This window comes from Epinephelus fuscoguttatus, linkage group LG18 (genome assembly GCF_011397635.1).
Source record: "Epinephelus fuscoguttatus linkage group LG18, E.fuscoguttatus.final_Chr_v1".
NCBI classification, from domain to species: Eukaryota; Metazoa; Chordata; class Actinopteri; order Perciformes; family Serranidae; genus Epinephelus; species Epinephelus fuscoguttatus.
Window position 1 is genome coordinate 37,799,052 of NC_064769.1, and position 13,162 is coordinate 37,812,213.

The window sequence follows — 13,162 nt, forward strand, 5'->3', positions numbered from 1 at the left end:
CCGAGAGATTTAACTTTGTTTTATCAAACGTGTGCTCATCCGTGAAGAAAATATTTTTTCCGGCGGATGTCTTAGTTACAACATGATTGAGCTAACTGGAGTAGTTTCATGTCGTATCCGACAACGGGAGGCTTTGCTGCTGCTGTTAGCTGTCCCTGTCAGCTGCAGCCACTGATGCTTTCTAGACATCGTGATTTCCCAAAACTGAATAAATACCACACATAGCAACACAAAACTGCTTTGCTAGCTCAATCATGTTGTAACTAAGATATCCGCTGGAAAAAACATTTTTTAACGGACCATTTAATGAGTTATTACCTATTACAGACACCGCTAACGGCTAACAGGGCTAACAGCTAACAGGGCTAACAGCTAACGGTTAGCCCAGCTTAACGTGCACACAGAAATAGTAATGTTTGTTCAATCATTGTGTTTATAGACTTTACAAACATCGGATTAGTCTAAACGGTGATACAGCGATGTGAAAAATGTGATATGTGTATATATATATATATATATATATACATAGCTAAAAGCTCTGCTGGTTTTCTACCCGGACGGATGAGTCATGGCCTTGTAAAAGATTATGTTTGTTTCTTTTAATTGGCGAGAATGTGTCGCCGCAAACATGACAAACATCCACTAACTTTGACGGCGTTTTCTGCGAGCGCGGCTCAGCCATTTTGTACCACTACACGTGTTTCTAGTGGGACTATGTTTACAAGCACAAGAGTTCAGCGAGCCACCGAAGGGCCGCCCTGCAGATTTACTATTGGTTCTGCAACGTAGGGAGTTTTTTTTAAACTGTGAAATTGTATCCGCCCATCTAAACACAAAATCAGGGAGAAAGTCATCAGTCTTTAGTTAAGCAAGTGTCTAAAGACTGACTTGTGAGTCTAGGGGCCATATGGCTTTTGATACAGCTTTTGTGTGCACCTAGTTGTATAGTTTTCCTGTGCAATTGACCAACATCTTGGTGCGCTTGGTTTCCGTTTAAAATAAAATAGTCTATATAATCTGGATCAACTGTTGGTGTGCGTACAACCTGATCATATCTCTTGCTCCATCTGACTTGTTTTAATAATGCAGCAGTTATCCTTCTTCTCACCAGTGAACATTTACTGAATTCAGTCTTATAACCGATGGCAAAAACACATGTAAGACCCAAGCTCTAACAAAACTGAGTTATCCTTTAATAACAGCACTAAACTACTGTTGAGGATTCCAACTTAATCCTGGGACCACAGGTAGAATCGTAAGATGCTGTGGGCAGGTTTATATCCTTTTGTCAATTGTAGTGTGAGGTCCTGTTTGTTGTTTGTCTGTTGTGAGAAAATGAAAGCTGGCTCCAGGCTGCCAGGTGTGTGAGGAAGCTCTCCTTTCTTCCCCTCAGCCTCCTCACTAACAAATTACTCCAGGCCACATCTTCCTCTTCCACATCATCTGCACAGTGTTAAATCTGTTCAGTCACCAGCAACGGGGCTGGAAGAATAAGGTGTAATCCACTTTGTGTCCAGATGAAATGAGAGTGAAGCTTTGGTCTGTGTGTTTTGAGGCAGATTGTCTGATTTGCAAAGACATCAATCTCTATCATGTCTGCTTTATGTGATCCCCTCTCACTCCAGCTCACCCCCTCTTTCTCTTTCCCGCCACTTGTGTTGCCATCTGTTCTCGATTAATGTGAGTTACGAGCAGTAATTGAAGCATCTGTTCATCCGGTGTGCATCCTCTGCTCTGACACTCCAACATATAGCACCTCTCTCGTTGTATCTCTCACTCCCTCCTTCATTTTGTTTGCCATCATGTCTCTAATACACACACTGCTTCAACTGCGCCAGTCATTTGTAGCTGGTTGGTTGGTTGTTTGGTCCGCCATGTTGATCCAGACTGAAATATCTCAACGACTACTGAACGGATCCCCTTAAAACTATGTACAGACATTCATGTTCCCCAGAGGGTGAATCCTACTGACTTTGGTGATCCCCTGACTTCTCTTCTAGTGCCACAGTGAGGTTGATATGTGTGGTTTTGAAGCAAATATTCCAACAGCTAGTGGATGGATTGCCTTCACCATCATGGTCCTCAGAGGTTGCATCCTACTGACTTTGATACGTTTAGGTTTTGAATGAAATATCTTCACAACTATTGGATATATTGCCTTCCATTTTGTACAGACATTCCCGTTCCCCAGAGGATGAATTCCTCTGACTTTGGTGATCTCCCGAGTTTCCTTTTAGTGCCACAAGTTGATATTTGTGCTTCGGAGGAAAATATCTCAACAGCTATTGGTTGAATTGCCTTTAATTTTTGTACAGACTATTATGGTCGTCAGAGGGTGAATCCTACTGACTTCAGTGATCCCCTGACTTCTCTTCTAGTGCCACAGTGAGGTTAATAAGTGTGGCTTAAGTGAAATGCCACCTAATTTCATGGATTGCCATTTGGTGTCTATCCCCCTCATGGTGAATTGTTGCTTGGTGATCTTTTGATAAAGAATTGGCATATGCCTCTGGGTAGTGGTATCCATTAACATATTTTATGCACATTTTGAAGTATCACATAAAAAAAAGTTGTATGGAAATGGCATCATTTTTAAAAACTTCTCAAATTGCACAAAAGATTTATGCGCTTGAGGTGACTTTAGCATTTGTGTTAAAAGAGTTCATGTGCTAAATGGGACCTGAAAATGCCATTGCCAGATAAGTTCTGAAGTAGGGAACGTTTAACTCACATGACCCATCAGCTGTTTTCACTGTTGAGGTCTCCCAGTGCATTAGAACCATTTTATCAATTTGTCTTTGTTTCTGCATGTGAAACATGACCAGTATTAGCTGACATGAAAGAACGATTAAAACGTCCCCGATTAAAAACAAATTCCTGAAGATCTCACTCTGTTTTTCTCTTGTAGATGTGTTCAGCAGCCAAGGCTTCTTGTTTTGTTTCCAGTTCACAACCTCTACTTCTTCTACTGTTCACTGGCGGATCAGAGTCATGTGTAAAGGGTAGCTTATACCGCCAACTTCTGACTAAACTATACTTTGTGTAGCCTGGTTCATTCGCTCCAAACCAGCTGACGAAAACTCGTCTAATACAGATTTTCTTTTGGCAACATTTCAAAAGTTTGCTTAAAGGGGAACTAATGTTGTTTTCAACCTGGGCCCTATTTTCTGATCTACTTTTGTCTAAATGAGTGATAGGATGTTCAATATGTGACATGTCTCCAGTATGAAGCTAGGGCTGACCTGCCTGCAGCCCGTGAGCGCGCGCTATATTAAATAATAGGGCACTCAGACAGCGTCAAACAACGTCACAATACGTCCACTGAAAGTGCATTTTTTTCACACAGATAGGCTCGGATTGTTAGTATAATTATCTGACAACATAACGGAAAGGAGAAATGAACGTGTGTGTTTACCTTTAGCTGGATTCAGACATGTTCCTCTGCCTGTTGCTGCTCCCTCTCTCTCCTCGTCCGCTCCTCAGTTTCAATGAGCTCTGCGTCCGTGTGCGTCCGTGTACTCCGTGTTCAAATAAATACGGGCGCTCACCAAATTCAAATGGCTCATCCAGATCCAGTTGGTCAAAATCGGGTCAAAATTCAGCCATGACTACTCCAAACAGAGTAACTCCTCGTGTTTGTAAGGTCACTTCAACGGTAGTCTCACTCACCAGACCTTTCTCAAGAAAAGAAAGGTCTGGCTGGGCCGACTCTCACTTTGAGATTGGAGAAAAAAACTCCCCCGCTGCTTGTACTTCTTTCAACCAATCACAATTGTTCTGGGCGGTGCCTAAGCAATGGTGCGCTTGCAAAAATATTGCCGGGGGGAAACAAGTTTTGGTGTAACACGCCCACAAAAATATCACCTACAGGACGTGAACCATGGCAGAAAAATGGCTACATCCCCGCAAAAGTTAGTAAAGGACGTGTTGAAAACGGTTGAAAACTGCTACACAACCGGAGGTGGTAGGGCGGGACTTCAGCGGGTGGCTCGTTCCGCCCAATGAGAGGCTGATCTATGCAGCAAACTTCCGCCCACTCAGACTACTCCAGCGGTAACTTCCTGCAACAACTCAAATCTCGCGAGACGTGAGATTTCAGAGCCAGACGTTCACTCTCTGAGTGTTTTGACTTGCCACAACAAACATGTCCGAATTTTGACCCGATTTTGAGCCATTTGAATTTGGTGAGCACCCGTATTTATTTGAACACGGAGTACACGGACGCACACGGACGCAGAGCTCATTGAAACTGAAGAACAGACGAGGAGAGAGAGGGAGCAGCGACAGGCAGAGGAACATGTCTGAATCCAGCTAAAGGTAAACACACACGTTCATTTCTCCTTTCCATTATGTTGTCAGATAATTATACTAACAATCCGAGCCTATCTGTGTGAAAAAAATGCACTTTTAGTGGACGTATTGTGACGTTGTTTGACGCTGTGTGAGTGCCCTATTATTTAATATAGCGCGCGCTCACAGGCTGCAGGCAGGTCAGCCCTAGCTTCATACTGGAGACATGTCACATATTGAACATCCTATCACTCATTTAGACAAAAGGAGATCAGAAAATAGGGCCCAGGTTGAAAAAACATTAGTTCCCCTTTAATATTTTGCTTGACAACTAAATGGAAACATGACTGGTGTGTCTCTGTTGTTGGCTGCGGAGCAGGTAGTGCACGATGGGTTTTTACTTTTTATTCAAATATCAAACTTTTGAACCAAACCGCAGTTACTTTCTTTGCCTAAACCTAGCCACTGTAAGTTTATGTTCATACGTAACTTAACATTCGGGGCGTGACATCAGTCATAGGGCACTGATTAGTAGGATATCATATGAACCGTTGAATGAGGATATGTTGAAGTAAACAAACAGGCTCGAGGATGGCATCTGGTTACTGGACACAACTGAAACCTTTCGCTGAAGCACTGATTGAAATTGTTGCACGGCTCTTTAATTTCCGTCGACCAACACTCATCAAAAGTGTCAGTCGCAACCATAAGTCAGGCTTTAGTGTGTAGTGGGGTTTAAGAGATTTTTCCACTTAAAGTGAGGTTATCAGAGTGTTAGGAGTGAACCAAAATGGTGACGTTGTGGCTTGGACAGATAAATAATGAGCTGGAACTGACTACAAAGTGCTGTAAATCCAAGGGGAGCTGCAGGATCCCCTGATAACTCTCTTTACGTTGTCATTTAATGCATTATTATTTTACAGATATTGATTATAGTGGCTTTAAAGTCGAGCTTCAGTTTAGTTTTCTTCATAAGCACAGACCCAAGAGCTCCCAGGGTGCTTATGCATGAACACAGAGAGGAGACGCATCAATAAATGCACACAAATATAAGTACTGTAGGTGCAAACACACTCACACACACACACGCTGCCAGGATTAGTCCTGTCCCTTTTATTGATCACTTCACTGTAACTGACACAGACCTGTCAGCTGATGCTGAAGAGGCTGTCTAAGTGCTCGATTGGGAATCAGTGTGAAATACCTGCGAACCAGACGAGCCAGACACGGCCAGACAAGAGACTCTAATCTGACAAGATTTTTCTGAGATGCTCCAGAACAACTGCTGAGAGACAGACAAGGACGAGACAGAAATGAGACAGAGTGTGTTCATGTTGGAGAGGTGGCGTCTGTGTGTGTCTGCGAGACTGTCTGGATTGTTACCCCCTGTATGAGCGTAGCGGGCAGTGTAGCCAGACTGAGCTAATAGGCAGGATGTGTGTGAGCGGGAGGCTGGAGGTGCTGATGGTGGAGGCAGACTCTTCCTGCTGTCACTTTCTGTCTGCCTCTGGCATGTTTACACCCTTGATGGGGGTAAGAAGCTCTGACACACAAACACACACTCAGCCTTACCTACTGTGCCGTACATTCACTCACACGCAGTCATGCAGAGATAATGGCCGGCTTGCTATGATTGTAACTTCTCCTCCTCTGATATAATCACCCTCATCTGACTGAAATTATCCTCCCCAATCACAAGTAGTCAAGAATAGGACATGAATGCCTAAAATGGGAAAAACTGCATCCTCCATACAGAAGCCAAATCAGTGTGACGGCGACAGATTTGAGGGGCAGTGCTAAGTAGAGGTAGGCAGACAGGTGGGGCGTCCATATGTCACCCCAGCTACCAGCCCGGCTCCTCATCTCAGCCCAGCCCCGCTGCTCTCCTCTCCAGCCTGGACCAGGGTCAGAGGGCGGGCTGCTGTCTCTCTCTCCTCAGCATGGACACTTGGCATCAGCGTCAGGAGCTAAAACAGAGCTGCCATCCTTTATTTCAGCCATTGTTACATTGATATATCCGCTGAATCTTTAAAGTGGTTTCCTTCCTGTCAAATAGAAGGTCATGTGTCTCCTTTTAAAGGAGAACTCTGCTGATTTTACACATCAAAGTCTGCTCACAGGTGTTGGGGAGTGATGCTGCGTATGTGATGAAAAATAAGTGATATAAAGCCGCTAGTGTCTCCAGAGGGAGCTGAAGCTGATTTCCCAAAGTGATGTCACTTTCGTCAGCATCAGTTGAGGGCTGAAGACTACAAATTTGAAAATGTAAAAAATGTTGAGGTGTTGAGTTAAGGCAGGAGGAGGCTACCTGCAGCTCTGGAGCCACATGCGGCTATTTGGACCCTCCCCAGTGGCTTCCTGTGGCTTTGACAGAAAATCATCTGGAAATGAATAACAGTTATTCTTGAACACTGTCATTTTTGCAGGCCTAAAGTGATTATTGGATTCTTCAATTGTAAAAATGTGTAGCCTATACATTGAATTCAAAATGTTTTAACATTTCATCAATGAAAATGAGTGTCATATGTCTACGACCTGGTGCCTTTTCCTCTAAACCACAACTTTTTGGCCAGTAATGGGTTTTTTAATAGCAAAGGCTGCCGACCCCTGAGTTAAGGGCTCGTATACACACCGTGTTTTTTGCACCCTCAAACCCAGTGTATTCAGTGTACATGAGCATGATGCTCAAAAGCAAGGGTGTCATGCAAGTGTTCCCAAGCACCTGTCTTTCAGGGTGTGATGACTACGCCCTGAGATAATCAGTTCAACTTTTGTAACACGGCAACACACACTGCATGTCTTGTGACAAGCAACAACTAATCACAGCCGGTAAATATCTTCTCTCTCTTCCATAAACATTAGTCTCTGATAAATATGAAGATGATCATTTTAGTGCATGGCTACCCTGAGCTTTACATCTGTACCACAGACAATATTTTAGCCCTAAAACACACTTTAAAAACTGAACTGGGACTCAGGATTTCTTTTAGGTAGATATGTTACTGGTTATAGTCGGTGTGCAACTTCATGGGCAACCTGCTGCTGCACCCTTAAAAGCTGCCCCAGAGTAGGCACAAGAGAAGCACTCAGTATCTGTTCCAGGCGATAAAAGTCATTGCATGTGTCCCAGCCCTAAGGCCTGGGCCACATCGCATGCATGAGCAATGCGTGATGGCTGCGTCACCTAACTGCTGTGGCTTGCATGTGTGCGGTGTTCACACAGACAGTATTGTTGCTGCATATATTAGTGCGGTGTACCTCAGGGCTCAATGCTGGGACCACTTTTACTTTGCTTACATGCCCCCCATGGGGCACATCGTCCACAGATATGGCAATGCAGCTGCATTATTTTGATCAACTGCTTATTTCTTTGAATTATATATGGATATATAATATTTTGAGTCTATAAAATGTCAGAAAATAGTGACGTAATCGATTAAAATTTTGTAAAGCCCTTCAGATGTCTTGCTTTCACAGTTACGTCGTAGGTAACTGTGCCAGAAGTAATCTTTTCAATGTGATATCTGTGATGTATGTGGTGTTGCCAGGTCAGTTTTAAGAAATGTAAAGTATTCTGTGTGAACCAACTTTTGACTTGTATTCACTACAGCCAGCAAAAGCAACCACAAGTTAAAAGACAAAAGCGCAAATAGAACGAAAGGCCATAAGGTCAATAAATAGAGATGATTATATTATCGCTGAAGCTGTGACTGATTTCAGTGTTTTAAGGGATATGACCCCGGCTGTAATTACCAACCATTTATCCCACTTTGTGTTAATCAACAGTGAAATGACACCGTGTCCTGTTCACATTCTGCTCCCGACACCAACACGCCAACTGAAGGCTTAATGCATTAGATTAGTCGTGACCCTGCGGCTCCATTCGTTTCAATGAAGCTGTCTGAAGACGAGGACGGGACAAAGACAGTGCGGGAGCAGAAAGTGGCAGTGCGGGACAGGAGCTGCCATGTAATCTAATTCCTCTCCTCTTTGTCTTCATTCATTTGCTGTCATGACAGATTATGTTTAAATGGGAGGGGAGAGGGCAGGATGATAAATGAGGGAGAAAAGGGGAAGAATGAAGGGGAAGAGAGAGGTAGACAGGACAATTAAGTTACAGTCTGGTCGGCAGTCAGAGAAGAAGAGTGGTGTTTGGGTGTCCTCATGAATTTGATGTCATGATTCATTGTCTCGAATGTTGCTGTGAAATGTTCGAGGGGTCCTAATGAAGTGTGAGCTGTTTGTGTGTGTGCAGTGGTTAAGAGGATGTGTTCAGATCCTTTGCAAGAGTAAAAGTACTGATACCACACTGTGAAAATACTCCACTATAAGAAAAAGTCCTGCATTCAAAACCTTCCTTTGATATGTCAACAAAATGAAACAAGAATTGTGTGCTTGGTTTTATCCAATGTTCAGATTTTTCTTCAAGAAATGTCTGCACTCCAGTACATATTTGGGATTTGCATATTTAAACATAACATTTTAGAACACTTTTCATGCAAACAATTATTTTCTTGATGTAAGTAATCAGCTGGAGACGTTTCATGGTGAGATGGATTGTATATGTTAGAAGTTTCACCTCATTCAACTGTTGATGTCTACGTTTTCTTCTTCCTGCAGGCCTACTTTCGTCAGGGGGTTGCCCTTCAGTACCTGGGTCGTCATGCCGACGCCCTGGCAGCATTCGCCTCCGGCCTCGCCCAGGACCCCAAGAGTCTCCAACTGCTCGTCGGCATGGTGGAGGCTGCCATGAAATCGCCCCTCAGAGGTAGGCTCGTCTGTCCTCTTTCTCTGCTTCGTTCATCTTGACTCTCTGCACAACAACATGAGGCAGATTCATACGTTCATCTGTTCGACTATTCTTCCTTAAACTTTGTGTTTGAAAGTTGTAGCAGAGGAGAGTGATGCTCCGGGGAAACTGGCAAGTTACCACTTTCCTTTTGTTGTGTTATATATAAAAAGATGCCTCTGATGATTTGGATCTCACAGAGAAATGGATGCACATTTGATGTGACAAAGAGGGAGAAAAGAGACGCATAAAGAAGAGATGTAGAAATAAATAAAACAAGCAAGTCAGCTAAAAAATAGAAAGAGAAACATAAAAGCTGAAATTGAAAGCTGTGAGCTAGTGACGGGGTGTCAGGGAGATCGGAGTCATCAGCATCCACCGCTGAATCCTAAGAGCACCTGTGTCCACGCCAGGTGAATCTTCCTCTTTATAATCTGGTGACAGAGCTCACATCCACTGCCACTGATGTTTGGTGTCTCAGACGGACACATTCATCCGTGTGTAAACTCACACTGCAGCCAGAGAGTGAGGAGATGCATCATCCATGAGGCAGCGCTTCACTGGGTTCCCAGGGACAGGTTACTATATCAGTGCTGTCTGGGTCGCTCCCTGCTCTCAGGACATTCATATGAAAATAAGAACAAATAGATTGAGACTTTAGACTTCCTCTGCAGGCTTTGGCTGATCCCCGAAGACTCTCCGTTCTTCACAATTACACATTCGGAAGTTTTACACCTTTGATTCATTCAGGCTGCTCTCAGCCCTAGAGTGGTCTCCTCTGGTCTGAATCAGGGACTCATGTTGTTCCAAAGTTGTATAATTGCCTAGAGTTGGTTGGTGTTCTCACGGCAGCATTTACAAGAGGACCAGATCAAATGCCTTGTGTGAGAAAGCTGCTCTTGATTGGTCAGAATTTCCATGTGGGAAAAATCCAGGAAGTAAAGCAAACGTTGAAGAAGAGTACATCTTTTGGAGCGGTCTTGGTTCAGTTATTTGGTTTGCACCAGGGTTCGAATGACAGCTTTCATACCGTACTAACTGCACTAATAGACCTAAGTTTATTTAACTGAACCAAACAAGTTAGGTGTGAAAGCACCCTAAGATGTAGTGAGCAAAGGTGGATGACACTGCTTTTGTTAACACCAGAGTTGGGTATAACGCGTTACAAAGTAAGAGTAAGAGAGTTAGAGTACTTTGATTATTTTTTGCAGTAACGAGTAACCTAACGTGTTAGTTTGCTGTTTGAGTAATCAAATACTTAAGTACATTTTCAAACAAGACATCAGTTACTTCCGTTACTTGTAGAACGCTGGTCCTTCAGCTCCGAAACAGCAACGGCTGTCGTTTGGTTGTAATAACGGAGATAACGTTAAACCTATCAGTCTGAAAGAAGCCACGGAGCTTGTGGCTCGCTACGCGGTCGGAGAAATGCTGTTGTTGTCTACGGTGGAGTCTAAATAGGTGGAGAAGGACTCGCTGACAGACATATTTCAGACTCAGGACCTGCATTATGCCTGGTACACGCTACACGCTGGTACTCACCAATTATCCCCGGTCGTCTTTCACGGCGTGTGTGATGTCATCGGGTTATTCTTGTCCTGTTTTTATTATTTTCACTATTATTTGAGTCCCTGTCTGTTCATGTGCCAGCCGACATGTTGTTGTAGTCACCTAAAAGCGTCAGCAGATGGCAGGAGCTACATGTGAAGCGCCATATGTAAACTGTCAAGCTACTGTATCTTCCACAGGAAGTTCTGACAAATGTTTCAGAGTAAAAGCCTATTTAGAAAATGGAGGGATTCTCTCAGCCGAGGTTATAAGGGGCTTTTAATTTGAAACAAGTGTTGAGTTTTAAATGACGGTGCGATGTGTTAACTTTACAAAGACAACGGAGCGGATAAAATGTAAAAATATAAACACACAGAGGGATTAATAAATAACGGAGCGTCTATAATGTAGTCTGTTTCAAATGAAGCTGGGAGCCTCTGCAGTTGTGGTGAGTAAAAGCCCCGCCATTATTTGTTGATGTTATTACTTTATGTCCGACCGTGAGGATGTACCATTGTTTGCTAGCTTGATGCTAATGACAGTAACGTTAACTCAGCGGGTTGACAAAGTGCCTCTGCTGTTTCACACCATCATTTCCCCCTTTTACTCTGTGTGGTAACATCCCTAGAGGAAATATTAAAAACACTGGGGTGTTGTTGTCATAGCTACAGTTGTCTACGGCAACAGATCGTTGTGTGTTTCTACTGGTCAAAGTGACGGCTGTGATGGGAGAACTGGATCTCAGTGAAGGGCAAGTGGTCCGTAACTTTAATTTTGGAGACAACAAAATGTAAGCTTAGCGCCCTGTGGTCCATTGCCCAATAGGAAATGTAGAATACTCAAAAGTACTTCAAAAGGGCTTGAGTTGCTTTTCTCGGGGAGTAATGTTGGAAGTACTTTTAAAGTAATTGAGTTACTTTACTGAGGGAGTAACGCAGTAAAGTAACTGGTTACTTTTTTAAGAAGTAACGCAGTAACGTACTTTGATTACTTTTAAAGTAACCCTTACCCAACACTGGCTAACACAACAAAAAACAATTCAGACTCTTCAAATGTTTATCTGAAAATCTTAGCAAACATAATTTGGCTTTTGCCTAAGATTTTAAATGCTTCGTTCTGCGTGGTGATACAGATGGTGGGTATAGTTTGGTAGAAAGAAAATAGTTCCCACATGAAACTGTTCACAACAAGGTCTGTGGATTATCTTGAATAACCGGGTCATGATTTCTGGACAGAGACATTGCTGTTGAGTTTTCAAATGTATTTTTTGGTGCTTTGAGCTCCACAAGCTGAGTGACATCCATCCATCCATTTTCATCCACTTAGTCGAGGCCGGGTCATGAGCTCAGCAGGCTGAGCAAAGCACCCCAGACATCCCTCTCCCCAGTGACGCTTTCCAGCTCCTCCTGGAGGACCCCAAGGTGTTCCCACACCAGATGAGATATGTAATCCCTACAGTGTGTTCTGGGTCTGCCCCGGGGCCTCCTACCAGTGGGACGTGCCCAGAACACCTCTAACAGGAGGCGCCCAGGAGGATCCTGATCAGATGCCTCAACTGACCCCTTTCAAGGTGAAGGAGCAGCGGCTCTACTCCGAGCTCCCTCCGGATGTCCAAGCTCCTCCCCTTATCTCTAAGGCTGAGCCCGGACACCCTACAGAGGAAACTCATTTTGGCTGCTTGTATTCATGACCTCATTCTTTTGGTCACTACCCAGAGCTCATGACCATAGGTGAGGGTTGGGACGTAGATGGACTGGTAAATCGATGGCACTTCCTTGAGTGTCATCTCGTTCCATTATACTGGAGAGATGGCAGACATCTCCACGGCCGATATCTCCAACACTCGGCAACTCACACCAAAACTATCTAGGCTGATAAACAGTACTCAGCTAAGAGATAAACTTAGTTTAGATTTTTGGGTGAACTGTCCCTTGAATTGACTGAGTTGTTACTGATGTGTGAGAACTATAGACGTAATAGGCATTTTAAGTTTGTCTCTCATTGTTGAGGACGTCAGGATGAAGGTTAGGTTTTCAGACGGGGGTTTTGTTACAGCTTCTTTAAATGCAGACAGGACGTTTCCAGAGGAAAGAGGGGTGTCAATAACAGTGGGCAGATGGGATCCTAATATCAGAAGGAGTTGCTTAATGAGTCTGGAGAGGGTCAAAGAGGCAGGACGCTGGATTAGCAGCAGTCTAATATTTAGAGACACTTAAGAAGGAGAAACCCTCATTATATTTACTGATAATCTCATTTCTGATGAGGCCGAATTTCCATATTCAAGAATCTTGCGAGCACGCTTTATGTAAAGAGCTGAGAACAGTGCAGGGTTAGCTTTGTTTATTAGCATGAATTTGCTTCTCAGGAGGCTCACGATGAAATATTTACAAGGTAGATTCTCGTGTGTCATTGATCTATCCACCCCGCAGTTCACAGTGCACTTTAATGTGCAGGTCTCCACAGCATAAGAAGATGAAGCAAGAGCGCATACAATCAAGAATGGTTTGCAGGCGAGAGTTGGCACAGGATTATGTT

At 43.6% G+C, this 13,162-nt stretch overlaps 1 protein-coding gene across 1 annotated transcript in view; it reads left to right on the plus strand.

The window, feature by feature from the left end:
• ttc28 (tetratricopeptide repeat domain 28) overlaps positions 1 to 13,162 on the plus strand; it is a 215,064-nt gene that overhangs the window by 101,017 nt on the left and 100,885 nt on the right. Inside the window, exon 3 of the mRNA XM_049604503.1 lies at positions 8,911 to 9,058. Within this exon, the coding sequence (XP_049460460.1) occupies positions 8,911 to 9,058 (148 nt within the window). The remainder of the gene's footprint in view (positions 1 to 8,910; positions 9,059 to 13,162) is intronic.